This window comes from Colius striatus, chromosome 8 (genome assembly GCF_028858725.1).
Source record: "Colius striatus isolate bColStr4 chromosome 8, bColStr4.1.hap1, whole genome shotgun sequence".
Lineage (NCBI taxonomy): Eukaryota > Metazoa > Chordata > Aves > Coliiformes > Coliidae > Colius > Colius striatus.
The window spans coordinates 11,513,596-11,540,118 of NC_084766.1; the positions used below are offsets into that span (position 1 = coordinate 11,513,596).

The 26,523-nt window shown below is 41.5% G+C and overlaps 1 protein-coding gene across 3 annotated transcripts in view; it reads left to right on the top strand.

Annotated features, from left to right (window-relative positions):
* The window catches only part of ARID5B (AT-rich interaction domain 5B), a 119,966-nt gene that overhangs the window by 64,761 nt on the left and 28,682 nt on the right, over positions 1–26,523 (top strand). For all 3 annotated transcript variants that reach the window (XM_062001575.1, XM_062001576.1, XM_062001574.1), the window contains 2 exons: positions 18,240–18,352; positions 24,378–24,582. In XM_062001575.1, coding sequence (XP_061857559.1) covers positions 18,240–18,352; positions 24,378–24,582 — 318 coding nt within the window. The remainder of the gene's footprint in view (positions 1–18,239; positions 18,353–24,377; positions 24,583–26,523) is intronic.

Below are 26,523 nucleotides of genomic sequence, written 5' to 3' on the forward strand. Positions count from 1 at the left end.
GTTTTGTGGTACAGATAAATCTTAACTGAAGCATCTCGGTGGTTCATGTTGGTTCATGCTAAAGCAATAAATAACATAAAGGGTTTTTAAACCCCAGGTATTTCATGCATTCCTTTTGGCTTTGTAAACTGTTTTGCCTTGGTTTTACGAAAAGAAGGTGTATTAAAAAAAAAAAAAAGCACATATTTCCAAAAATCACTGATTGTCTTGAGATGAACACAGTCCATGAACATGCAGATTCTTGCATTGTATTATGGGATTAGTGGTATTCATCCGTCATGCGTAATGTGAAGATGATACTCGGAGGAGGAAAAGAGCCTTTTTTGAGTGGATTTTTTTCATAATATACTCACATTTGTTTTCTTTTTATTAGTATTTTTTTTAAGTGATATGTATTTATTGCAGGCTATGTTTAATTTCAAGATGGTGTCTTTGCTAGAAAGATAATCAAATGTAATGTCTTCCACAACCTCTTCATATGCATGACTGCCTAAAGCTTGTGTAACAGTTTATTATTATAAAATTAGTATAGCATAGCATAGAGCAAACTGGGCCCCTGGCCAGATGAACTAGACAATGAATAGTTATATAAGGTTTTGAAGCACATGTATTAGAACACAAGCGCCCTGTATTTTCTTCTCAATTGTCTGCTGTTTGTTAATGTTTCCCTTTCAATGTGATTGCATCTCAGTTTAATAGCACTTGCCATTTCAGGGTTTACTGTGCCAGCACTCTCATAGTTACATCCCCTCTGTGCTGCAGAGCCTGCATGTATATTAAAACTGAACTAGGCATGGTTAGCTAATGGGTGCTTTGAGAGATACGCGCTTATAGAATTAAGTGATGTATGTAATTGTTAATTTTGTGTTAACAAGTTTGAGAAATGTTTTTCACCAATAATTGTAATGCTCCGTCTGTGCAAAGTGTGACATTTTAATTCTTGTTGAACAGTTTCCTACCTCTGCTCTGTGTTTTCATGGCAGGTTATTATTTTGCAATCAAGATAAAAGCATTATTTATTAAAGTTCTAAAATATTACATTACTGGAAGTTTTAAGCTGCAGATCAATCTCCTGTTTCATAAAAGCATTTCATTGATTTTTTTTTTAATTGGTCTTTGAATTTAAACTTAAGTTCCACATTATGGATTGTGTGTGATTCCAGAAGCAGGGACATATTTTACTAGAGACTTGATACTGTTTTAAAGGCAGCGATGTACCTGTTGCAGAGCTGTGGGAAAGGCTCGTGTTTGGCATATGCATCTTTGGGACTGTCTGATCTCAGCCTGCTGCATGTTTTTGGCACAGGGAGCCCATTGACTTGGGCTGTGGGAAACCTACATTCAGCACTATTGGTCCTTGTGTCTTTTTCTGCGCCTCCAAAGGAACTTCTGTTAGAGACTTTGCATCTTTGGGAGTCAAATAACAACCCCTCCGTGCTTTCAGTGGTGCAGGTCAGCCTTTCCATGGCAAGAGGGTGTTCATTAGCCTCTGGCCGCAGTAGCCCAGATGTCACTAAGTGGAAGTGACACTTGCACTTGGCTTTGTGGTGCTGAATTTGCTTTCTGTGTGTAATTCAAAAAGCCCAGAGTCTAGCTTCATCCTCTCCCCATTTCTAGGTCCAACTGTTTCTCAGTTCCTCATTCCAGGCACTCACCTCTCGCCTTTTGCCCCACTTTGCAGCACTGTCCCATCGCCATCCTGGTCCCTCTTTGCTATGCCAAGACAATGCATTTCTCTCATGGCAGCCCTTGGTGGTTCATTCGTGCCATTACAGACGTGAGACCAAAGCCTACCTATTATTCCCTCTTGTGAAGAATAAACTAATTCTTCCATCCCTACTATGCCTAAGTATGAAATTGCATAGACCAACACTCACATTTTTCCTCCAGCTAAGGGGGACTTCATTTGCCCGTTCTGTGTCATCTCATCTGCAGAGTCTGACTTTGTGCAGACTTCTTGGTTGCCCACCAGCAACTGAAAAGAGTGGACCACAACCATTCCTCACTGGGTTCAGGAACGCCTATGGCTATGACTTGGGTTCCCAATAAAGTAAGACATTCTCATTTGCCAGTAAAGATTAAGGAAGGGCAGGATGGGAGAAGCATAATAGACTTCAAACACAATAAAAATAGTAAAGGAAACAAACAGATTTTGGCTAAGTTGAAATCAACTAATCTCCATGGTGATGGCAACAAATCTGTGTTGTGTTGACTGTTCAGTGAAGACAAAGGTTAGAAACTGGAGTTCACCCACGACGTTAGACTGTTTGAATGAACAGAAGAGTAGGAGACTTGGTTCCTTCCTGCTCACTGAGTGGCTGTGTGAAGGTGTTTAGGGCAGCTTGGGGAGCAGCCTCACTGAAACTCCAGAGAATTTGATTATCTTCCTTCCTCATGCATCTTCAGAAAATTCAGCCTTTATACATTTCCTGGAATTTTTGTTTTCAACAGTGCCATTCTGTGGAAAGAGCCTGTAGCACAGTGGCTGCAGACAAAAATAACATGGTAGAAGACCTTCAGAAACCAGGCGGTAAGCTTGAAACCTTAAATAAATAATAGGATTAGTATACTTGCCACAGTAAATAATGGAACTATAACTCCTCCGAAACTCTTGAGTGGCATTGTCTCAAAAGTCATTCTTTATGTGAAATAGAAGCCTGAGATAAAATTTCAGCTTAATTTACAGATATTTGAGACGGAGGGAGAAGGGAGTGCATTAATCCTTAGCAAAGAAGAAATTCCTGTTCATAGTAGTCTGAAATACTGTCATAGGATGACTCAGAAAATGTTTATTGTTCACATCCTCAGAGGTCAGAGCTACTAAGTTTTGGCACGCAGACTGGGCAGATAGCATTTGCAAATCAACACATCTCCTTTTGCTGAGGCCAGAGGCATGGAAATTTTCCTGTTTGCAGTAGATCTTTGTGAGTTGCTTTTTGAATTTCAAAGGGGAGGAGATTATATTTTTTAAATCCTCAGTTATAATGAAACGACCTCCAGAGGTAGCTGATGAAGACATTCACAGTGTACGTTACACTGCATCAAGATTTAGAGTTTCTTGAGTAAATATTGACCAATTTGACCTTTGCTTTTCCTCAGTCAATATTTATCTCTTGGGACAATAAATCTTCATATTCACCTTAGTTGAAGTCCAAGTCTACTTAATAGTGTACTTGGTAAACCAGGAGAAGTGCTGATCTGTCTTGGTGCTACTTTAATCTGTTTAAAATTAGATACACAGAAGTTTTGGCCGTTAGCATCACTTTGTCAGGTTTCCTAAACAAAGAAGCATCAGGTCAGGGCTGGTGGGGAGGCTTCTAGGAAAAACCTAGATCTCGTGGCAGGCAGAGTGGGTGAATCTGGGAGTGGAGCAATCTCTTTATTGGAAATGAGGGTGAGGAGTCTTGTACAACGTCAAAGCCTTTCCAGATGCCATCAGGAGGAGGGGACTGACCAGGATTAGTCAATAAAATTCTAACTGTTTATTTCATGAGGTAGAGAAAAGTTTTTGAGCTTTCTAAACCACCCATAGTCTTCCAGTAGCCTCGTGCCCCAGAGCCCAACATCAGGGTTTGTGCAGAACTAAAGAAAAGCATAGCCCAAGAGACCAGTCTTCTAAGGAAGATAGTGGCTTGCTGGCAGTCACCTCCTTCCCCTGAGACACAGATGTGGGAGCAGGTGAGCCCTGACGCAGCTGGATGGTGCTGGGCTCAGCAGGCAATTTCATCCCTATTGCAATGTCCTTTTACAGGTCAGCATTGAATTTATTGCCCAGGCCCCACTCTCCGCTGCGGGGCTTGTTATGTCCCCTGTCCCGGAAGCTGGGCGTGGAAACCCTACAAGCTCCCCGCGACTTCAGAGCTAGGATTTGCTCACTAGGAGTGTAGATCCAATAGTGTAGCCCTGTCAAATAACCCCTTTATCATTTCAGTATTTGGAGACCCTGGCTTAGGTTGAAGTTGAAAAGTGTGCATGCTGGGGCAGTGCGTGTGGCTGGAGCCCTGCTGGGTCAGGGTCCCTGTACACGGGGTCTTGGCACCTCCTTGACTGGCTGAGCTGTGTCTCCCCTTCATAGTGTCCCCCAGCATCATAGGGTGCTTTTGACAAAAGTCAGCCATCACCAGAAGGGCCAACACTTTGGACTAGAAAGTGCAATGGCTGGGCTTGTGAGCTGGCAGAGTGACTAGAAGTGCTTTTCAGGCCGTGGAGAGAGGCGGGACCTTACAAATATCTGCTTTTACAAATCAAATCATTTGTCTTTTCCAGTGTTCATTTTGCCTTTTCCCTGATTATATTTTGTGAATTGCCATATGTATTTCTTGCGATATTTCGGTCTTGTCGAATTAAGAAGAGAAAGCCTTGTAATTAACTTAGGATCTATACCAAATAAAGTCATGTTTGTTATTTTTACTGTGTAATCAGTCAATAATATTACAGGTGGCCTGTAAGTTTAAAAAGAAATAAGAAACAGGAAAAAGCCAAACTTGTTTTTGTAATCTCACAGCTATCAAAGGCACTTGTTTGGAGAAAAGGCATTGAGAAAGCAGAGAATTCTGAAATTGCGCAATTACAGTTGAAAACAGCAGAGCGGGCAACGTCATTTTTGTTTTCTGGCAAGCACGCTGTTTAATTTTATAGTAACAGTATTTTAAGAATGCTGATGGTACACAGGAAAGAGGTGAATAATTCTTATTGCAAAACCCTGATGGTTTTGTGTATTCAAAAGGCTTCATCAGACCTGGGTTTCTCTTAGGAAAAACAGGACATTTCGGAGAAAAAAAAGAGAGGGGGGAAAAAATTATCCACCTGAAGCAGTAGTGATTTATCAAAGCAACATTCAAATAAAATAAAGGGTTTGGCATCATTACTTAGGATAGACTGGAAAATGCATTTATGTTTTCATGTACCTTTTTTTTCCTTTTCCTGATGTGCCTGATTGACTTGTTTTAATGCCGGTGTTATTTACATTTCAGGGATGGGCCCCTATTATGCAGGAAATTGTCCAAACCCCTACAGCTGTATTTTAAATTGAAATGATTTTTTTTTTATGAAGTGATTGTGCAGACTTAATTTAGTAATCTATTATTAAATTTATAGTTTCAGGCTGTATAAAGTCTTTATATAGAACGAAAATGGGCACATATGAAGACCTAGGCTATATATACACCTGGTTCTGTATATATTAAATCTTCTACATATGTTGTCCATTTTCAGAAACAAATAAACTGCTGCTTTTGAAAACTCGGCTTCTCTTCCATATTAGGGAATTCTGCAGACTCCCTATGTTCTTTAGCTTTGGTATAATGCTAAATCAGTTTGTACATTAGTCTATTTTTAGTTATGAATGAACTTTATGGAGTGCAGCGCACAGAGTGATTTCAGAGATTCTCACTCATAAAACCCGTGTGTCATGCGCTGCAATTACACCAGTAAACATTATGCAAGCTCTGGGCTTTCAGGGACCTAAGCTTTGAGATTTCCAGGAGGGAAAAACATCCCCCCACCACCCTTTTTCTACAAAATGTTACATGTACAGTAAATCTCATCTCATGAAATTGGGTTAGATTTTGTGACCTTGGCTGCAGTGAGCGGGCTGCCTGGCATGGCAGCTGCGTGACACTAGAGGGCAACTGAGAGTTTTCTTTAAACCAACCAAGCTGGAGATGGGTTTAATATCAACTAAGTGTTTAAACTCAGTAAGGATTTATTTTCCTGTCTGCAGATTTTGCATATGTAACCTCTGAGTTTCCATTGACAGCAAATAATAATCCAACTGAAGTTGTTCTGGGGGGAAATATAGCGGGAGTGTGTCAGAAGCCTGCTTTTGCCCAAATAAGGCTTTTTTTGCAGACCCCATGTGTTAGATAATGATCAACTGACAGTCGGTCATGAGTTAATAATGCTGGATGCTGAAATATGCATACCATGTGGTATACAACAGTTCTGCGGGGAGAGACAAACACGGCTATAATTAGACATCTGAAACACAAGGAAGTGTGTAAATTGTTTAATAGTCTCTCCACTTAATTCACTCAGATAATTTCCTAAGAACCGGTATCGACTACGAAAGAATATTGCGCAACCAACTTCATATTTAGTATAAACCTTGCCCTGCGCAGAGAAATTAATGAATACAGCTTGGTTTTGTTTGAATTTTTCTGAGTGCTAGAGATCTACTGGGGCTGTAATATAGAGATGGGCTCAGTTCTGCTTTTGCTGATGTTTGGGACGATTGCGTCGAGTTCACAGGGCTTACACTCATTGAAACTGGGCACATGATCTTACTGTTATGACTTGAAACCCACCATTTTTTACATGTTTTGGTTGTGATACAGATACCATCTCTACTCATCCACACCCTGACAAAGTTGCTGGCGTCCCTCTGCTGTGTTTTACCAGTGAAAACGTGCAGGCTCTGCTCAGCAATGCCGAGCGGCATCACCTCGCACCCCAGCATTAAAACGTGGTGTCGGGTGTATGCAAGTCCCCAGGGGCATGAGGGCTTTCTTCTCAGCTCTCTGCAGAAGCAGTTATTCCTGAACCTCTTTACAGCTGTGTACTCTCCAACAGGGGTGCCTGGCAAGCCAACTGCTGCTGGTGGAGTTGGTGGTGACCCAGAGATGTGACTGGGGACAGGGCTTGGGCTACAGCTGCTGCTCCTGACTCCATCTGACTCGTGTACTCCTTATTGTGGTGGCAACTGAATGTAGGCATCAAGGAGGGACCTTACTCCCTAGTTTCTGCACATCGTGTTAGTAATATCTTCATGCAAGTCGAACAAATTTTGATTACTTCTCAGTGCAACTATCAAGTGCAAAGAAAAAAAAGGAAAGAAAATTAAAAGATTTTTTTAAAAAATAATTCTTATAGAAATCAGAAATGCTAGAGAAGTAAATATTTGTCATTTTCGTGTTGTGCACCACTGGATGACCATTGCTTCCTACCTGCTGTTGTCATTCCCAAAAGCAAGGTCTCAGGAAACCATCTATTTTATGCTTCTTGAATGAATTGCTGCCTGTTGAGATTCATTCACGGAGTCCATCCATTACCAGTCAGTTAGCCAGTCTCATCTGTCTATCTGCATGCATGTGACGGGCTACGGCTCTATTGTATTACCGAGGTATGTAGGTCACGTCTCCATTGGGTACTGCTGACTCTGATGGACAGCAATTACAAACGCTGGCTTTTACTGGAAAGAAGAGGAACTGTTGCTAGGAAAGCTGCCTTAGGATTTGCCGTGTGTTCCTATTTGCCTCTTATTTTCTAAAGCCCTCTGATGGGAAGTCTATCTTGGGTGTTCTGCAGACTTTTGATGAGATGGGCTTACTTGCATGGGTTTACTATGTGTTTTAGCTTCATGCTGCCATGGTTGTGCTGCTTTTGTCTTGGCTATTACGTAATCCATTTGTGCCTCCCCACTCTATCCTGTCTTGGCTCTTTTTCTTGCCTTTTTTTTTAACCCCAGACTATTCTGAGAAGTCAGACGTGTGCTCCTTGAGTATTGCTATGACCCTCCTCCAGAGAGCGAAGCCTCTGTCTGCTGGGTGTACCTTCCCAGGAGGTGACCTTTGGAGGTGGAGAGCTTGGGGGCTGGAGACTGCAAATTTCTGAGGGAAAGGGAAACTCAGAGAACCCATGGCTGATCCTGTGATGCTGGCCAAGCGTGTGGTGTTTCACAGTGAGATACGATGATTTCTTTGTTCAGGGCTTGAATGCTTCTTTCCCGTTAGTGACAGAGTCGTGCTGGTTTGGTCATGTTTGATGCTTAACACAGACTCTGCCTGATAGATGCTAATAGCCCCAAGTGAGGTCATCAGAGGTCTTCGCATACTCCAGGTCTTTACGAGTTAGGCACATACTTTGCTGAATCAAGGTTACAGCTCTTCATGCTCCTTGTCCTGCATAGCACAGTACTTTACTGTATGTTTGGTCCTATACTCATGCAGTTTCTCACCAGGAGAACCTCTGAGTCATCTAATCTGGTATGAACCCCAAGTAGTGGCTCATCGGCCAAAATTACCATCAAATGCTTTCATCCAGTTCACCACCTTTTTTCTGCAGGAGAAGGGAAACAGCTGTTTGAGCAAGGACCACGGCCAGACAGCTGGACGCCGGCTCTGCACAGGCAGCCAGGCTGCTGCAGCCGCCTGCCACAGCGAGGCTGTGCTGGCAGCGGCCTGGACACGGCCCTCACCGTGGCTGAGGCAGGACGCCCAGCTCCAGGCTGATCTCTTGACAAAGATCCCCAAATTGCCTGCAGCTCTTCCTGCACTCTGCACACCAGCTTGTGACTGGCTCAGGATTTTCCTGAAAGGTCTTCTGAAAGCCTCAGTGTACTGCATTCCTCCATGTATTGGCATTAGGTCACTAGCAGACTGCAGTTCCTAGGCACACCTGGTTAGGCCTCCTTTCTTCTGAATACCAGCTTGTTCTCACCTCTGAGGCACTCATATTACCTGGTGAAGTCACTACTTCAGTCATTTTTGCTCAGATTCAGCAGAACTGAAGTTATTCAACCTCCTCCTTAGAGGCAGACCTCCCTTTGGCTACAGCATCCTCCTTGTGGGATGTTGAATTTCCAGTGGGAGGTGGCCTGTGAAGTGTCACTCTTGGCTTGGTTGGTGGGACCTGTAGTCCTTGCACATGACTTTCATGTTGGAGCCGTACTGAGGAGCATTGTGTTTGCATGGTCCATTTTTCCTTCTAATTACTCATTTGTATGACTCAGTGTTAGCATTTTGCCAGTCCTTGTGTCTGTGTGCATGTTACTGTCAGGAACTTGATATTTATTTCACCGATGAAAATGTTGAATATTAGCAAGGCTAAGAGCAACCCCTGTGGAATCTCACCAGAAATATTTTCATTTGATAGAAATTCCCCACTGATGCCTGCTTTTAGCTCTATCATTTAGCCAGTTCTTAATCCATTTAATATATGCTTGTGTAAAATCATGTAGTGCTGGTTTTTAATCAAACCGTTATCTAATATTAAATCAGCTGTCTTACTGAAAGGCAGGTAAGTTCCATGTATGCAGCTAGTTTCCCTAACCAAGCTTGTAACTTCAAAGAATAAAATAAGGTGCTTTGTTTGTTTTTCTTCTCTGTTGTTTTAAGATCTGGTTTCTGTAAAACCAAGTCAATTGACTGGCTTTAATTATATTCTTTTGCAAGCATATCATCTGGCTTCTTTGCAAATATGGAACAAATATTTACCAAACACCTCTGCCTCTTTTTGAATCATTAATAACAATCCTGTCATCTGTAGCCAGTAATAGGCCTATACTGGATTTTTTAAGTTATTATTATTATTATTTTAATTTGCTCTGAGGTCTATTTGAATGTCATATATTTGTCAGGCATGGCTTTTTCTCTGAAGTCTTCTGCTTCTTTCCTTTTCAGTTTACCACACTTCATAATTTCTAACATATGTATAGTTTTTGTCCAAAAAAAAAAAACCCCACCAAAAACCTTTTCCTATTTTTTTTAAAACCCAGATTAGTCAGCAGGACATAAAGAAACCAAGATCAGGAAAGAGTCTTAACTTCCAACCATGCTAAAATGAAGAAAATGTGACTCCAGGCTTCATCCTGAGTCTTGTCCCCATCTTCCATGAAAATGAAAACCATTCCTTTTTTTTGGCGTAATTGGCCAATTTGATATTTGCAATGCCTCTAACTTTTCTATTGAAAGCAATGCTATTCTGAACTGTAATCCATGAAAAATACCACCTCTTTGCTTTTTTCAGAGATTGTCTGGTCAGGAGGGGGGTCAAAACAACAGTCTGCAGCAAGTCATATGTCTCCACATTAATCCACACAAGGAAGTGTCTGTTTCACTTATTTCCAAATGAGGAATGTTTTCTTTAGAGAGGTAGCAAATTGATTTTCCCCACATGGAGCATGAGATATCTCATTTCCAAAACAAAACTCTCAGAAATGGCTACACGAGTCCACTCTTTCTCTGCGTGTGTTAGAGAGCAGCGTGGAACCTTAGTGTTCCCTGCAAGGTTGTTCACTGCTGTGCTCCAGAGTTTCAAGGTGAGCTCTGACATGTTCAGTTACACAGAAAGGAATAAACAAGTATGTTCATTTATAAAAAAAGTCTAGTAAAAATAGTTTTAATTTAAGTTCAAATTGGTTGACATGCAGATCGAGTAAGCAAGAGACGTGTGCTTGTGGAGAAGCTGTGTCACCTCCAGAGTTCACTGAGAGCTTTAGTTGTTGATAGGTGCTCATCACTGACTTCTACAGGCATACTTAGGATCCTGTAGAGAATGTCCTCAAATTCAATTGATCCTGTTGATTCCTAAACAAAGGTCTGGAGGTTTTTTCGCATAGTGTGATCTTTTGCTTTATTTTCCATCTACTTTATTTTTTGACCCTTTAATGCAATCCCAGGTTGGTTTCAACTTGCTTCTCTTCACCAGCTCTGCTCAATGGGCCTGGGCAGTAAGTGCCCCAGGCCCTTCTGCTTGGATTGTGTTTCCAGGAGGCCGAAGCCTTTAAACAAACTTTCGGGGATGAAAGGAAAAAGAAATGAAATGTTAAGATCCTGAACTCTGGATGCAGAAAAGGGAATGAGGTGAAGGAGAGAAAACAAAGTGATAGAGGTGACAATGAAATCAAGGAAGCAGCTGGGACTCCAGAACAGTATGAGAGATTAGCTAACCTTTGAACACTTTTTGAGACCACGCTTAAAGGCAGCAATATGCTTTTCCTAACTTTCAGATATTGCAGAATGCCAGAAGCCCCCTAGAGGGGTAAGTGTTAAAACCATTAAAACTGTTAACTTTCTCTTCATTACATTTTAAAAGGTGCAACATGTAAGCACGTTTTCCAGCCAAGAGCTAACTTCTGCCAGGCTGCTTTAGAGGTGTCCTCAGCAACCAGCTATTTGCCACCTGCCAGCAGGCATAGTCGGTTCATGGGTTTTCTAGAGATCCGAGACCATTCTTCTCTCCTTGACTTTGATGGCCAGGCACTTCCATATGCTACCTCCAGCTTCTGTTTGGCACCTGAATCATTAATAGCTCTGTGATCTGACACATCCTACTGTTTCCACCTGCCTAAGAGGGAAAGCCTCCTAGTCTGTTCTGTACCTACTGATGGTCTTGCAGCTTAGGGCCAAGCATTCTGGTATCACAGCTTTCATGCATGTGTGTGAAAACTGGAAGCCATATGAAGGACTGGCACAGTGCAAAAGGATTTTGTGAGGAGATGTTCTGCAAGGTATCCTACAGGGAGGAAAGACCTGATGCATTTAGCAGGTGTGCTGCAGCTTGCCTCATGCGAGCACACTTTTCTTCTGAATCCAGCACTGTTCATTAACTTCTTGCATCTTCCAGTTGTCCACTTTAATCCCAGATTTGTGATTACCTCCCTCTGTTGCACTTGCACCTTTCATGTTTACAGTTCGCCTACTTCCTGAGCCCACCTGAAAGCCCACCCAGATCTTCTGATGGCCTTGCTGATGGCCCTTGGCATTTTCACAAGCTCACTTGGGGATTTTTGTGTTGCCATACTCCTGCAATTGGCAAAAATGCAGCTGTTTCTTCGTTTTCCTTCATCTTTACACGGGACAGAAACATGGTCACAAAAACAATAGGCAGACAGAATCTGTTTGGCAGTGTAAGATGTAAGTGCATTAGCAATGCTGAGCAGCTATCCTGCTACATTCCTCAGCAAAATACAGCAATGACTGTTCTTCCCTGTTCCTTTTTTTCTTCTACATTTGAAGTTTTTCTGAGAAACTGGAGTACTAGCAAGCCAGAACCAAAAGTCATATCAGGAAATAGTTATGCAGATCAGAGAGGCTAGGACAAGGCAAGAACTTTGATCATGGGGATTACAATTGCTTAGGTATTCTCTAGAATAAGTAACGTGGAGCAAGCAAGAAAAAGGTACATGTTTTAGGCATGAGTACAGAACTCTTTACTTACATGGTTTGTTGAGCAACCATCAAGGTCCAAGGTTATTTTGGACTTAGCATGAGTAAGTGATCCAGGTATGATAAATGAGGTAATGCATTCCAGGCTCATTAAAAACACTTGGCCACACCACTGACTTTGAAAAGTGCCAACATAGCTTGACCTCAGCTGTGTGAAGGCCATTATTTTATTAACACCCTCCCTATAACAACACATCTTTTCCGTCAGCCAAAATGTGTGTATCTAGACAACAGTGTTATGGAGAGGACTGAATTCATTGGCCTTCCAATGATAATTGGACTCCTAAAAAAGAGATCATTCTACTGTGTCCTAGCCTGCCGAAGCCATTGTCTCTTGACTTATTTGTGCATCTAGGGCTGGCCATGTGTACATAGTAAGTGGCATTTTTGGTGTAGACATGGCTCAAGCGAGGCAGACTTGGTAACAGGGAGATGGTAAGTCCAGCCATCATTTCCCTTTCCTGGGGACACAGGGTAAAGAAGGTGGCTGGTGGAGGTGCTGTCTTCTTGTGGTGGCCTGCACTTTTCCACCATATGGAATGTTTAATCATGGTTGACCTCAGCAGCTTTCATTCTTGGATACTTCTCTTTCCCCTGCGTAGGACTTACCATTCTTGGACTTAATCAGAGCTAGGAGTTTTGAGGTTTGGAAGTTCTGTTTTGTGTGTCCTGGTGAGCAGATGATGAGGGTAGTGGCAGGAGAGCAGCAGCCACAACTTTGTGAATTTTCCGAGTGTGAAGGCAGTGTAGCTGTCTCCTTTCGCACCTTCTTGCCCTCTCCCCATCACCTGCAATATCCTGATGCTTGCACAGGCTGATGAGAGTGCTGGAGGGGAAGATGTAATTTTTGAGTAATGATGCTGTTTCGTAGCTTCGTGAGCAGAAAGGACCTATAGCTTTGAGGAAATATCTGGCTGGTCTGAGCAGCATTAACCGTGAGCTTATCTCCAACACCTGATCTTTAATTCTCTGTTGCAGCTGCCACTGAATTGTCTTTGTTTGATTATGGTGGTCTGTAGGCAGCTCACAAGAACAGGCTTTGGGATCACCAGGTCAGCTTCTTACAGGGGTACATTTTAGTCAGCAAAGATTTGCCAGTGTATTTCTACAGAGCATCTGTCTCTCTGTGCCCTGCATAACCCAGGGTTTGCATTTAACCTCTCAGGTGTGACAGTTTGTAATAAAAACCCGTAGGGCATTGCTGGTGCTTTGGCAGTTAGGTACAAGTTTCCACCTAGGAAGAAAAGAGTTGTTAAATCTTACTTTCAGATTACTGAGGGCAGTTACATTACATCAGGGACTAAATGCTTTTTGTTTTTTTAAAGGCAGGTGTGCATGTGAGTTAAGATTTGTACAGAGGAGGTGATGGTGGCAGCTTCTGCACCTCACCTCTTTCACTCCCTACTAAGCAAAATCATGGCTGTGTGCTCCTCCTTTTGCTCTCCTGTAAACTAGAAACTCTTGGGAGTTTCTAGACAGCCCAAGGAGTGCTGAAAAGGAACTCAGCATGGCTGTGGGCAGCAAAAGATTTTTCCTCTATGCAAACAGCAAAAGCTGAGAAGGTTACTTCTCCTTCAGAGGGAGCCATGTGCAGGAGTGGTGGCCCAGGCAGGTGTGGGAATGATTCGAAATGAAATCTCTCCTGCCATGCAGCGCATCAGGGACAGGCAAGCAGTTGAATGGCAAGTAGCAATCTGTGTGTGATTTGTGGTGCCTACCTCTTTCTAGACAACACCCAGGGACCCTTTCAAACATAGAGGGGAAGAAAACATTCCTGTCAGTGGGCAGTTTCCTATAAATAATTTTCCCTGAGAATTCACAACTGAGATGGCAATAAGACCTATTCCAGAAGGGGGAGAGCTGTTAAGACATGGTTGTCATCATGGCTTATGTAACTGTTGATGTTCATGACATACCCATTTCACATGCTTTCACTTAATTGAGAGCACAAGACTTTTACCACCAAACAGTAGTCAGCTGAGAAACAAAGTCCACACCATACGCATGCTAGTTAATAATCACACCTTTTGTTCTTTATGGCTACAAATGCCTGCACTTACATTTGAGTCATCTTTCTTGATTCCTTATGAAATCTCATGTTCCAGCCTCAGCATCCTCTTCATCTGTAGGCAGCAGTGCAAGTGGTGATGGCTGCATTGCAGGGCCAGCTGGGTTGGTGAGCTCTGAGGGGCAGGTTGGTTTAAATGGCACCAGCTGGATCTGCCCCTCAGGGAAACAAGAAAACAGCATGCTGATGTTAAACTGGCATCCAAGGGCTGCTGAAATGGTCTCTCTGAACTCCTGATGATGGCTAAAGGTAGCAGGCAGCATGACGATGTGTATGGGGAAGCTAACCAGCCTAAGGTAGGAAGCATGCCTTCATACTCCTCCAGCTCTCAGAACATGAGGAGTGTTGACTTGCACTGTGTGTTTTGCAGCTGGCTGTGTTTTACCTGGTCATACCTAAAATTTTTGCCAGGACTCACAAGGTGAAGCAGCTTTCCCTGCTGAGCTCTAGGTTGCTATTACACGTGCAGATTTTGCAGGGAAGGAAATTTCTTGTGCATTGCCGTTCAATTCATTTTCTAAATGAAGTTGCCCTTTGTGATGACTAGCTAACTTGGGATGACCTAAGTCAGCAAGGCACAGACATGTGTGGGCTTCAAGTAGACAAATACTCTTTAGCTTCCAGAGGTCTGAGCTTGGAGGTTTGAGTTATTTGTGTTGTCAGGGCTGTGAGTCTCTGCCCTTCCATGCCTGCCTGCCATGGTCAGCAGCAGCAGCTCTGCCCTCCTGGGGCACTGACACCTGCTGATTCAAGCATAGGGATGTCCCTGTGTGCATCCCAAACCTCAAGTGTACAGGGCATCTATGCTGTACTAATATTTATCCTTTGAATCCCACCTAAGTAGGTGTAATAAAAGTTCCCAGCAGCCCATCCAGGGTTCCAATGTGAACACTTCATTGGTTGAGTTTTCCCCTCTCTCATATACATCAGGAAGCAAAAAGAAAGGAAGGAATGGGGGGAAAAATCCCCACAAATTGTCAAAAGCAAACATGTTGTCAAATGCACAAGAAAGAAAGTGTTTAAACTGATTGTGTGTCATATTTCTCCTACTCCTGTTTCAGACACTTAGACTAAAGAGGTGGCAAATAAATGCAAACTTTTTTCTGTCCTTATTTATTCAATTTTTTACTTTAGTTTGCTTCGCTTATGTTCTCACCTTCTGGGAATGTACAAGTTATCAGGTCTCACTGCCACAAATGCTTTCAGAAAATGAATTTGAAAGCCATATGCACAAACATGTGAAGAAATTGAATTGTTTCAGATATTCTCAGGTAGTCATGCCAGAAGTCCTTCTCCATTAAGAAGCAGAAAACACCATGGGATACTCAACTTAGCTGTCCAGTACATATTGAACATTCAGTGTCATCAGTAAAACTGACAGGACTAAGCCACAACATGTGTGTAAAATTGCATTAAAGTAATTAGGAATAACAAATTCAAGAAATCTGCTCATAAATTAAACAAAAAAAATGTTAAAAAAAAACCCAAACAAGTATGTGACTTGTAAATTATTTCTTCGATCCCAGTCATATTTCCTAGCTCAAAATTGATATAGCTGAAACATAAATAACCTTCAAACAATGCATTTATTTATCATGATTTAGGGAGCAAATGTTCATGGCATTGTTTCAAGTGTGACTGGAACTATTTCAGATGTTTTCTTTTACAGAGTAGAGACTAGAGGCAAGGACCTTCTCTCCTGGTATTAATTCCTACTGCTGCTTTCCTGTTGTGTGCCTGATCTGGAATGGCTTCAAGTGATTTAAAAGTTGTACCATGGGGCATGTGGGACGGTCTTCATGTGGGCTGCAGACAGATCTTCCCAGCTGCAGCTCCTGAGCCACAGAGAGAATGCAAATACCCCATTTCATAGTGGGGTCGTGCCAGTTCTGCTGCTGGAAGGCTCCAATTCAAACAGTGTTTATATGCAAGCTCAATATACCTGGAATTTGGGAACAAATGCCTTCTTGCTTTTAAAGCTTTTAGCAAAACATTGGGAGTGCTTTATAATGTGCTACAAAGTACAGTGCCAAAACTTGGGATAACAAGCATGTTTGGAAAACATTGAGCCTTGAACTAGTTTCCTTATTTATTAAAAAAAAAGAAAAGAAAAAAAAAGTAATTCACAAGTGCATTTGATCCCAGCTGAACCACATCTCTCTGGACGTTGGTGGGACCAGGTCAGGACACCCATTCACTCGGAGGTTATCATTTTAACATGTGCCAGGATGCAGTAAATTGAGGGAACGTTTCTATTTTCTTCAGTACCTTTACAAGAAGGTCCAACTGCTGGGGTAACCCATGGTCAAGGATCTGTCCATCCCATCCAGGTGGTGTGCAAAGGAAAAAAAAAAAAAGCAGGCATCAGGAAGGTCTCAAAGTTGGAGGGCTGAGCAGGGTTTATAAATAAGGCAGGGCAGCGTGGCCAGGGCTGGCAGTCTGGCAGACGGCGCTGGAGTCCTCCGAGCTCATCCCACGCTCCCGCCGAGTCGCTCATCTCTGTTTATATGAGTAATGGAGCGGCTGGGGGAGGGGATTTGTAAGCAATGAGCAAATACTCTTAGTGTTCATTTTGTGTAAGACTGACATCCACACCAAGTCGAGACTTCCAGCGACGTAGTGTGCAGTCACATGCTGTAGCATTCATGAGTACAGATATAAATCAGGCAGATGTTTGTCGACTGGAATGGGTAATAATTTCTTTCTCTCTTTGTTTGATTTTTGCATGTTAGCCTCAGATGACAATTTCAGAATTGCTTTCTGCAGTACTTTTCAATAAGCAGAATGTGCTTCACTGGAGATAGATGGAGATATTTCTATAGGGAGATAAACATATTTTTATATAGATATGAATATGGACTTACACACATATGCACATGCATATAGAGATAGATATATATATATATATATATATATATATATATATACACCGTGTGCCAGTGCTGGGGGAAGAAGGATGTGTCTTTTAGACTTTTGGTTTTAAACTCACGGCTTTTCTTTTTCTCAGAACAGACCAAATATGACACTGTTACTCAAACTATAAAATCAAATTAGCACCCTTTATTGTGTTTGCAAACTAATTAAAATGTAAAATGTCCTGAAACCACTAGCTTACTGTGTGACAAATGTAAGATTAGAAACAATTAGAAGGCACTCAAGAGGTTTGTGGTGTTTAGATTTCTGACATTGTTCTAATCATCCCTTTAAGTAATGAAAACAATGGTTACCTAGAAATTAAAGGTTTAAAGGAAATTATCTTCTTTGGTACAGTCATTAGTTAATGATTGTTTATCATTTTAACTGTTGCCATAGTAGTCGGAGGCTGATTTTTAAATCTAAAAGCAGGCAGGACACATAATAATGAGCAAACATCTGCTTCATCCATTATTTCTATATGTGATCATAATTTATACTGTAATACCACTAGTGAAAGATGAGTCTGACTTTTTAATTTTCTTCTTTTTTTTTAATGATGATCCATATCCCATTCTACATGTGGCTCAGCACAGTTAGGATTTAGTCACTGTGCTATTTCAGAGCTGTTTTATCTTAAGAATTGGACAAAACCGAAAGTGATTCATGTTAATTTATATGTGTGGTACGTAACCCTTATGAAACAATCAATCACTTATTTCAGTACTTGTCAACTCCAGAACTAGTTGTTAAGGGCTTTTTTTTGATCCATTTCGGGACTCGGGTGTAATTTTATTTTTTTTAAAACTTTTTTAGAAGAACTTTGACAAGAATGACAGGATATATAAACATTTCTTGGAGCTGTAAGGAATTTCAGTATTTCAGAACATTTCCAAAACCAGATGTTTCCCAAAGTTGGAAATAGTAGTTAGTTCTCGTACTTGAAGATTAGAAACAATAAATGCAGGAGGCTGATTAATGCAAAGTTACCTTATTAATATTCTATTTTGTTCTTTTTTGTACCGGGGAGAAATAATTGTGCTTTCTCTCTGAGTCCTTAGGAGACCAGAGTTTGACTTTATATTAATTAGTTATGTGAAAGTAGAATAGATTAGACTTGGGGGATAGTCTATAGAAACGTATAGTGTGTCAAGATGTAACCCGTGGAGGATGGGAGTCGTGTAATAAGCGTTTACTGTAGACAGATGTGTACATTTCTGTGACTGATTGTAGTGGAATTATTTATTATGCTTTCAGCTGTTAAGAATACAGCATAAGACAATGTGCTCAAATTGTTCTCCATTAATTTTCAGCGCCAAATCTTAAAGGCAGACCGCGCAAAAAGAAGCCTTGCCCACAGAGAAGAGATTCATTAAACGGCATTAAGGATTCCAACAATAATTCTGAAAGCAAAGCTGTTGCCAAGGTAAATGACTTAATAATACTCTTTTCAGTACACTCTTCTTTTTTAGGTACAGCTCTGCCTTTGTTTCCCAGCATGCTGTTTCAAATTTAGAATGTAACTTACTTTCTTGGGAAGATGAATGTGGGGGTTTTTTTCCCCAATAGTTTTACTCTTCACTTTAAATTTTGTGTGTGTGTGTGTGTGTGTGTGTGTTCAAAGTTACCAGCAGCTATAATCACCTAACAACCTAATGCTATCAGCTTGTTGGTAACTGGTAGTGCTTAAGCTTTCTTGGCATCTAGTGTTAGTTTTCACATTCTGTGACACACAAACATAGTTTGTGACAGTGTCTTCGAATTAAAAATAAACCTGGGAGCAGCTCACCCTGTTACAATGTACTTCTAAATATAAGTTTGAAGATAAACAGACTGTGAAACAAGAGCCGCTTCAGTAATGGTTTCTAGGAAGCACACACAAACGACATTACCCTAATGTTAAGATCTCAACTTTTTTTTTCATATCGGAAGAGAAAGATAAAGGCAGAAATTCAGTATGAAAGGTTAAAAAAAACCCACATAAAAAATCTGATCTGTTTCTTTAAGTGCTGAGCTGCATGTTTCAGCATTTGTTGAATAGTGCATGCTTTTACAGACTCTTCTGTGTGTGCTGCAGTGCTTAGCCCATACTGCAAGTAAAATTTGGATCATTGATTTGTGTTTATAGACTTAATCTTTTAGATATTTATGGGTTTCTGTCTTTTCCTTAAAATACTTTAAAATGGAGTTTCTGCAGTGCAATTTATATCCTATTTTCTATGTCATCTGTGTGGTTTTAAATAGGAATTTGATTTTCTCTTTAAAAAAAGAAAGGCAGCACAGATAGCTTCTTTCAAGATGATTTAATTTGAAACTGTATGATGCAAAGATGGAAAATTACTTAGAGCAATACTTGTAGATGTTTATCTGAGGCAGAACTTTGTCACTGTGATACTTTTGAGATAAACAGCTAAACAGGTTTGCGTAGACTGAGTTTTTAGGCCAACTCCTCCCAAATGCATTGCTTCAACAAATTAGATGGATATGTATCTGAAAAATGCTTCCATAGTTGTGACCATCTCTTTAGGAAATACAGTGAATCTATAGATCCATTTGCGTGGGTATTGTTGTACACAGTGAATGTCCTGGGAGATTAGGAGGTTAAAGAGGTCAAGTGGAAGTGTTCTGCTCTCAGTTTCTCATAGGAAGGCAAATTAAATTCCACCTCCTCCTCCTCCCTAGGAGTTCAGTTAAAATTGTGCCTTCTGTTGACGAATATAAAAAAGGCTGAAGTTCATGATGGAGTTCTGCCCTTAAGTCACTGTTTCTCTTCTTTTTGTGCCTCATTGTGTTCAGTTGGAGCCTGTACTATCGTATTAGACAAGCATGGTAAAAGGCCATGGATCCTGGTGTGTTGAGTTGCAGGGTCCTGCCGGATACTATAGAGTTTGCCTGAACGTTTTAGCTCCGTTGAAGAATGTGCTGAACCAACGGTGTGAAAATGTCTCAATTTGCCTCAGTTCCCCTTTCCCCAAAGCCTTTTTCCACTTAAGATGTTACCAGCAAACTGTAGCGTGGACTGTGCTATCAAAGCATCCTGGACTGTAGCATGAGTGGTTCTGCCTCTTCAGCACCTGATATGTAGGTATTAGATAATTAAAAACAACAGTTACACTTCGTACCAAATTGTTTCTCCTCTCTGTTTATATGTGGGTTCACCCTACTAGTCAAATGGGAGGATAAGAAGTAATTCTGCCTATTTATCTAGTCATACTGTGCTCATCATTGTGCAAATATTAATAGCATTAATTATCTTGGCCAGCTTAATTTCATTATAAATAATAGACGTGCTCATGATATAATGTCCTTGCATGTAGTTACACTGACTTCACTGTGTCTCTTCACATCGATCTGTGTCTCAGGGTTGTGAATACACTGCAATAAGAGGGCAGTGAATACGAAAACCTGTACAGCAGATGTATTGCATTTTATACAGACCCTGCCTATGGGTTTACGGGGAAGGGGAGGGAATGAAGATTCACCTACTGTCTTATTGTTGGGAACAATTGGAATGTTAAGTCATCATCTTAGGCTCCATGTTGGGGTGCACCATCAGTTTTCCTCCTCTGTCCATGCTCCATCTCCAACTAACAGTGACAATAGGTCCGTGGAGAGCAGGGTTCAACATTGCTGCTGTAAGCGAGACAAATCCACTTGTGTCAGATGCTGCAACATTTTAGCAGTGGTCCTGGCGATACTGTGTTGCTTTCATCCTCTGATCATGGCACCTAGTGTCTGACAGCAGCTTCTTTCTCCTTTGACCGGGCGACGGCTCTGAAAGAGATGCAGTGGCTCTACGGTTTGGGTCGGGAAATGGCAGAAATGGGATTCTGAAGACTGGTTTTAGCCTGTCGAGACTATCGTGCGCCACATGGTTGTAATGATTTCCTGGATTTCATGTTCTCAACTGCCAACAACTAGAAAGCTTTGTACCTTCTTACAACTTAGTTCTCATTAGGCATGTTTGCCGTGAATCATGAGTAGATCATTTTGCAAGCTTTTACTGTTAGCTGACACAGAAGAGCATTTGGCTGCATAGGAACAGCTCTGAGTAAATTTTAGGATAGGTGGCTTGTTAAAAATAGAGCAATAGCAGGACAGGCAATGTGGTCCTGGACCTACAGGTGCTGCCAGGGGAAGTGCATCTTCTGTGAACCACTTCTTGCTTTTAATCTCTTAGTGGTCACTCCACCGATTTTATTACATCACAAGGAATATACCAGGGGAGTTCCCTTCCAGACTGGGAATGTAAAAATCACAAGAATTACAAGGCCATCTACTAAGGCAGAGTCAGCTCTCCTGGACCAAGCATATATCAAGGGCTTCTCTCCATACTCTCCCAGGACTTTGGAGGCTTTCATACTTCACGTGTCATTGGTGCTGGACAGGCTTTTGGGACTCGGAGACGCCAGCGTGACCCTCATTGTACCTGCTTCATGCTCCTGAAATGTGTTCCCATTCAAAGTATGCAGAAATGCACCATGAGGCTTTTTAAAACTGGCCAATCTGACCATTTCAAAGAGCTGAGAGGATTAACTTGTTAAACATGGAAAATGTCCCCAAATGAGTCTACTCATTACATCTCCTAGCGCAAATGCCGAAGTAAATCTCTCACTTTGTTTGTACAGCAGGATCTGCAAAATGCATCTAAAAGTTGCCAGGATATACTTTTCCTGTGGCCACAGGTGGCCTGGCATGCTCTCAGACTTGGAGATTTATTCTCAGCGCCTCAGCCATTTTCTGATTCAAACATTAAAATGCAGGTCTGTAGTGGTCTGTGCTGTGTGTGACCTGTGGCAGGAGAAGACTATCACATGGATGTACCCATGAGTGTTCCTTCACCAGCTGTTTGATCGTGGATCATACGTCTCTGTAGGAATGCACAGGAGGAGGTGGTCAGATGTTCCCACAGCCCACCTCAGTACACCCTCAGCTTATTCACACTGTGGTGCTGGGTCAAGGCCTTAGCCCTCAGTTCCGTTTTGGAGCTGTTGCTCACATTGAGGCTACAGTCAAAGAGCTTTAACTCTTCCTCTGGAAACCAAAGTCTTCCTTTATAACCGAGCTGTTCAACTTTTCTGAGCAGACCAGAGAAGAGAGCAGAACCAAGCAAAAATCCACATTCGGGACCTTCCTCTGGATCTTTGCCTTCTAGGAAGACTTAAGATTGTATTTTGAGAGAGAAGGGTCGATCATGGTGCCTGGTGCAAATCTGGCATCACTCCTGCTGACTTTCATATGTTTCTGCTGGATTTGCACCAATGTTACCCAGAATGTCATTTGGCCCTTCTGATTCTCATTAATCATTGGTTGTGGCATTCATCTGTATCTCCTGTCAGATGGTGGGGAGGATCCAAAAGTGAGGCTTGTGCCTTGAACACTGCGCGAGTGAAACACTGCAACCTTGAACCTCATGCTCCTTGGAGTCTGTCTGTTGCATTTTGGCACCTTTGAGTCTCACAGGTGCTTTGACCTCACTTCTCTGTGCACTGGAGAGAAGGAGGTTGTGTTTAACATGGGGTTTTCTCACTCCTGATGGCTTTTTGAACATTATTTTCTTTTTTTTTCCTTTTGTCTCCTTCAGAGTAACATCCCTTGCCATTAGTTTGCTTGCATAGCAGCGAACCTTGATTTCATTTAGTATTCATGTCCAGACCATCTCTGCAAACATAGTTTTGAATTGTTCAATTTGTAAAGAAAATCCATTAAAAAGATTGATTGAGTTTACCTAGCAAGTGAGTGACAAAACTGAAAAATTGTTCCGACGCCAAGTGAATTTCTTCCAAGTTCTACTTTGCAATAAATTTACAGCTCAAATTAAAAATCCCAAACTTATTGAAGTCATGGGTTCATATTGGGAATGCTGACACAGACTCTGGTATAGGGCTGAAAACTATGACAATGTAATCTAAACTTCGTAAGGGGAAGCTGTTAAATAATTTCACAAGGAGCCAAAGTAAAGAAGTCAAGGGACTACAGCTCTGAAGTGAAAAGTGAATGAGGAAATCCAAATTCATTTAATAGGAAGAAAATCCCATTAGCTCCATGGAGTTTTGGATGAAACCCGGGATCTTTACAGAAGTTTAATCAACAAGCATATCTATTACTAAAAGGCAAAGCATGGTGTCTCGTGCCATAGGAAGACCCAGGGTTGCTTTACTGAGATAAAATAAGCATATTGTAGCCATTGCAGTGACTGCACATATGTAATGCTCTTCATAGCATGCACTTCCAAAATGTCAACGAGCATCCAGGAAGCACCCGATTTAGAGGTGAGGAAATTCAATGGCTGACTTGACCAAAAGCTCTTGTGTTCCCATCCAGTGGGAATCCTCTCCTCTTCTGTGCACCTAAAATACCAAATACTGGCCCTTACAGTCTCCCTTCTCCCTCTGGAGCACAATGGATGGGGTGTCTTGAATGGGGTATGGAGCTGCCAGAAGACTCCTCACAGCACTCAAAAGCATTGAAGAGATGGTGCAAATCCACAATACATGTAGCCATCGCCACTGAAATGTTTCAATCCTATCCTAGTCACAGAGAGCTTTTAAACATCAGTTTCCAAGGTTCTGCTCTTTTGAGTTTTGTATACATAAATTCTGGGGATGCTCAAGGTGTAATTTGCTTGATTCAATGAGAGGATTATCTTCAGGAGGGCTGCAGGATTGAGCCAGTCTCCCTCGATATTTTTCCTCGCGTTTGAATACTGATGAGAAGTAAAGTGGTTCCAATTTGTTGACTTCCTGACTGGCACACGTCTGCTGGGGAGGCCAGGGGGAGACGTGGAGCTCTGGGGCTCGTGTGCATTAGGGCTGCTGGTGTCTACCAGGAAAGGCTCCAGCTACCAGCCTTTTGCTTCTGTCTAAATGCTTAGGGCTGGGTTTAAGTTTAAGCAGATGCTCAAACCTAAGTCCCACGCTCCAGGAGAACCTCCACCCGTGTGCGGAGAGCTCTGCCTGGGTAAGGCTTGCCAGGGTTTGCATCTGTTTTGGTGGGCCAAAGGAGAGAAAAATGTGTTGTTTCAGAGCTGGCTGCTGAGCATTCCTGGAAGAGGCTGAGCACCCTCAGCTCCAAGGGGTGACTACAGGAGTTGACAATGCTCGGTGTCAATCCTGGAACAAGGGTTATTATTAGACTTGCTAATGGCAAGTGTATGTGAGAGATGGGAGCTGTCTGTGACATAGCAATGTATAGTCATAAAAATGCAGATCTGGAGAGCGTTACCAATGGGTTATAATGATTTAAAGATGTGACTATTTAAAAATGTTGTGACTAAGATTCTGAACAAGACATTTAGCTCTATAAATAGCTTCCTTTGTTTCCTCTGAAACACAGTTGCATGGTTTGGCCTTCACTTTTTCAACAAGCCATTCTGCTAGGAGAGGGTGTTTGTTCCTTAAGTGAAAATTAAAAGTTACTCAGATCTGATATGACATCTTTTCTTTTCCCAGGTAAAATGTGAGGCTAAGTCAGCTTTGCCCAAACCCAAGAATAACAACAGCAACTGTAAAAAAGGCTCAAGTGAGGATAAATCAAAGATTGCCATAGGTGAAGAATGCAGAGCTGATGAGCAGGCTTTCCTTGTGGCTCTTTATAAATATATGAAAGAAAGGAAAACACCAATTGAACGAATACCCTATTTAGGTTTTAAGCAGAGTAAGTATCCTTTTTCTCACTTTCTCGTTGACATTTTAGGATGATTTGGCTCCTCTGGAGAACACATTTGAACACGAAGCCTGTTTAAAAGCTTATGGATGGGGGAGGGAACCCTGTTTATATCTACACATTTTCCAGTCCAGGCATTTCACTGTCTTATGCCTAGATTTGCGTCTCCTTCTTCTGGGGTAGTTGCTGCCGGATATTTATAGGTTTAAATCCACTGATTATGACTAGAAATAGGCATGTTGAAAACTCTCTAGTTTTCTGTTTTGTAAATCTGCAGTGTCTGTAATGCCTTTCTTCTGAGTTAATAATATGACGTATCTTTATTGTGCCCAGATGTTCTTTATGAAAGGACAAATATTAAAGGAAGACATTTAAAGGTGGTCAAGAAAGGCACAAAAGGGATCGTGTTTTTTAAGCCCCCAAATGTGTTTGTAGTTAATGAATTACTGACTTTGGAGAATATAAAACCAGACTGTATCTGTTTAATACGAAAGGCAATGTTTAGAATTGCTTTGGCATGTACAGTTTGTAGTGCCACAATCTGTAAAGCAATTGTAGGTGGAGAAGATACAGTTGTAACTAAATTTTGCATAAATATTGCAGTGCAATGTAGATCTTACAGAGTTTCCAACAAAAGCTGTAAATGGGGATATTTTTCCTCCTTATCTGTAGATTGAATTATACTTTATTTCCTTAAAGGGAAAACTGCATGGATTGAAATATTATTTACTCTAATTTATCTCCCAGATTAAAACCATGTGTTATTTTGATGAAGAATGTCAAACCTGTATGTTTTACATAACAATTTACATACCTAATAGCAATTGGCACTGATTGCAACAGGCCTCCAGCAGCCATTATAAACTTATATAACTCTGAATGATTACAGTGTTTGTCTGAAAACTGGCTGCTTGAAATGGAAGTAAAATTAATGTACTATGAACAGCTTCGTTGCATTATGCATTGATTCAGATTAAATCAAGGCCTAAGCAAAGCTCTTGATAGCTGTGAAACAGTGCAAGGTTCAATGAGGCTTTCAGAACGTTTTGTGTTGAAGAGGGGATTTTTTTTTTTTTTACCCCATTTTCTTCTGCACTCCCTCAAGCATGAGGACAGGGTGGGTTTGAAAGGCAAGCTCCGAGATTATTTCTAAAGTTCCCCACCAGGAGTAGGGCCCTCTGCTAACATTTAGCTGAAATACACTGGAAGTTGCCTATCATTCGTTATAACTTAGGGGCCTGATCCAGCAAATACTTAAATGCCAAGTATGCTGACAAGAGCAGAAATGTTTGCAGGATGGAGCTCTCTATTTGTCCAAGATGTGTGAAAACATTGCCAATATAAATAGGTTAGTGGGAAGAAGCAGTATGTACACTACCACAAGAGCGTACCCCCACAGAAGAAGAGATCCCATCCTCTGTGCTCCGCAGCGTTATTGCTGAGTCTCTCCTGAGGTATTTGTAATATCTCTGTGGGGAATCACTGTTTGTTGGTGGAATAGTGCTTACACCTTTCATACAGCTAAGACATCAAATTAAAGCAATTAAAATCAGATATAATGAAAGTACAATAAAAATAAATAAATAAAATCAAGTAAGATGCCATCAGCAAGCAGTGGCCCCATGGGAGAGTGGGCCAGGAGGAGGAGCATGTGAGAGGGGAGGAGTTCTGCAGGAAGGAGCAGGCATCTCCCAACACGTCTTTTGAATGGAATTGCCTCTCTTCCTACGACCCCACAGCCATGGGCAAGGCACAACCACCCAGACCATAATTATTATGGTAATTCTCGTTTGTGCTCCCTCTGGGTTCATTCACACAGGACTCATTAGAATGCAACTTATTGTTTATTGATCATGGAGGCTATTATCTGAGCTGCACTAAATATTGGATATTGTTGTTTAATCAATAGGTGTTCTCTGTGTGTGTGCCTCA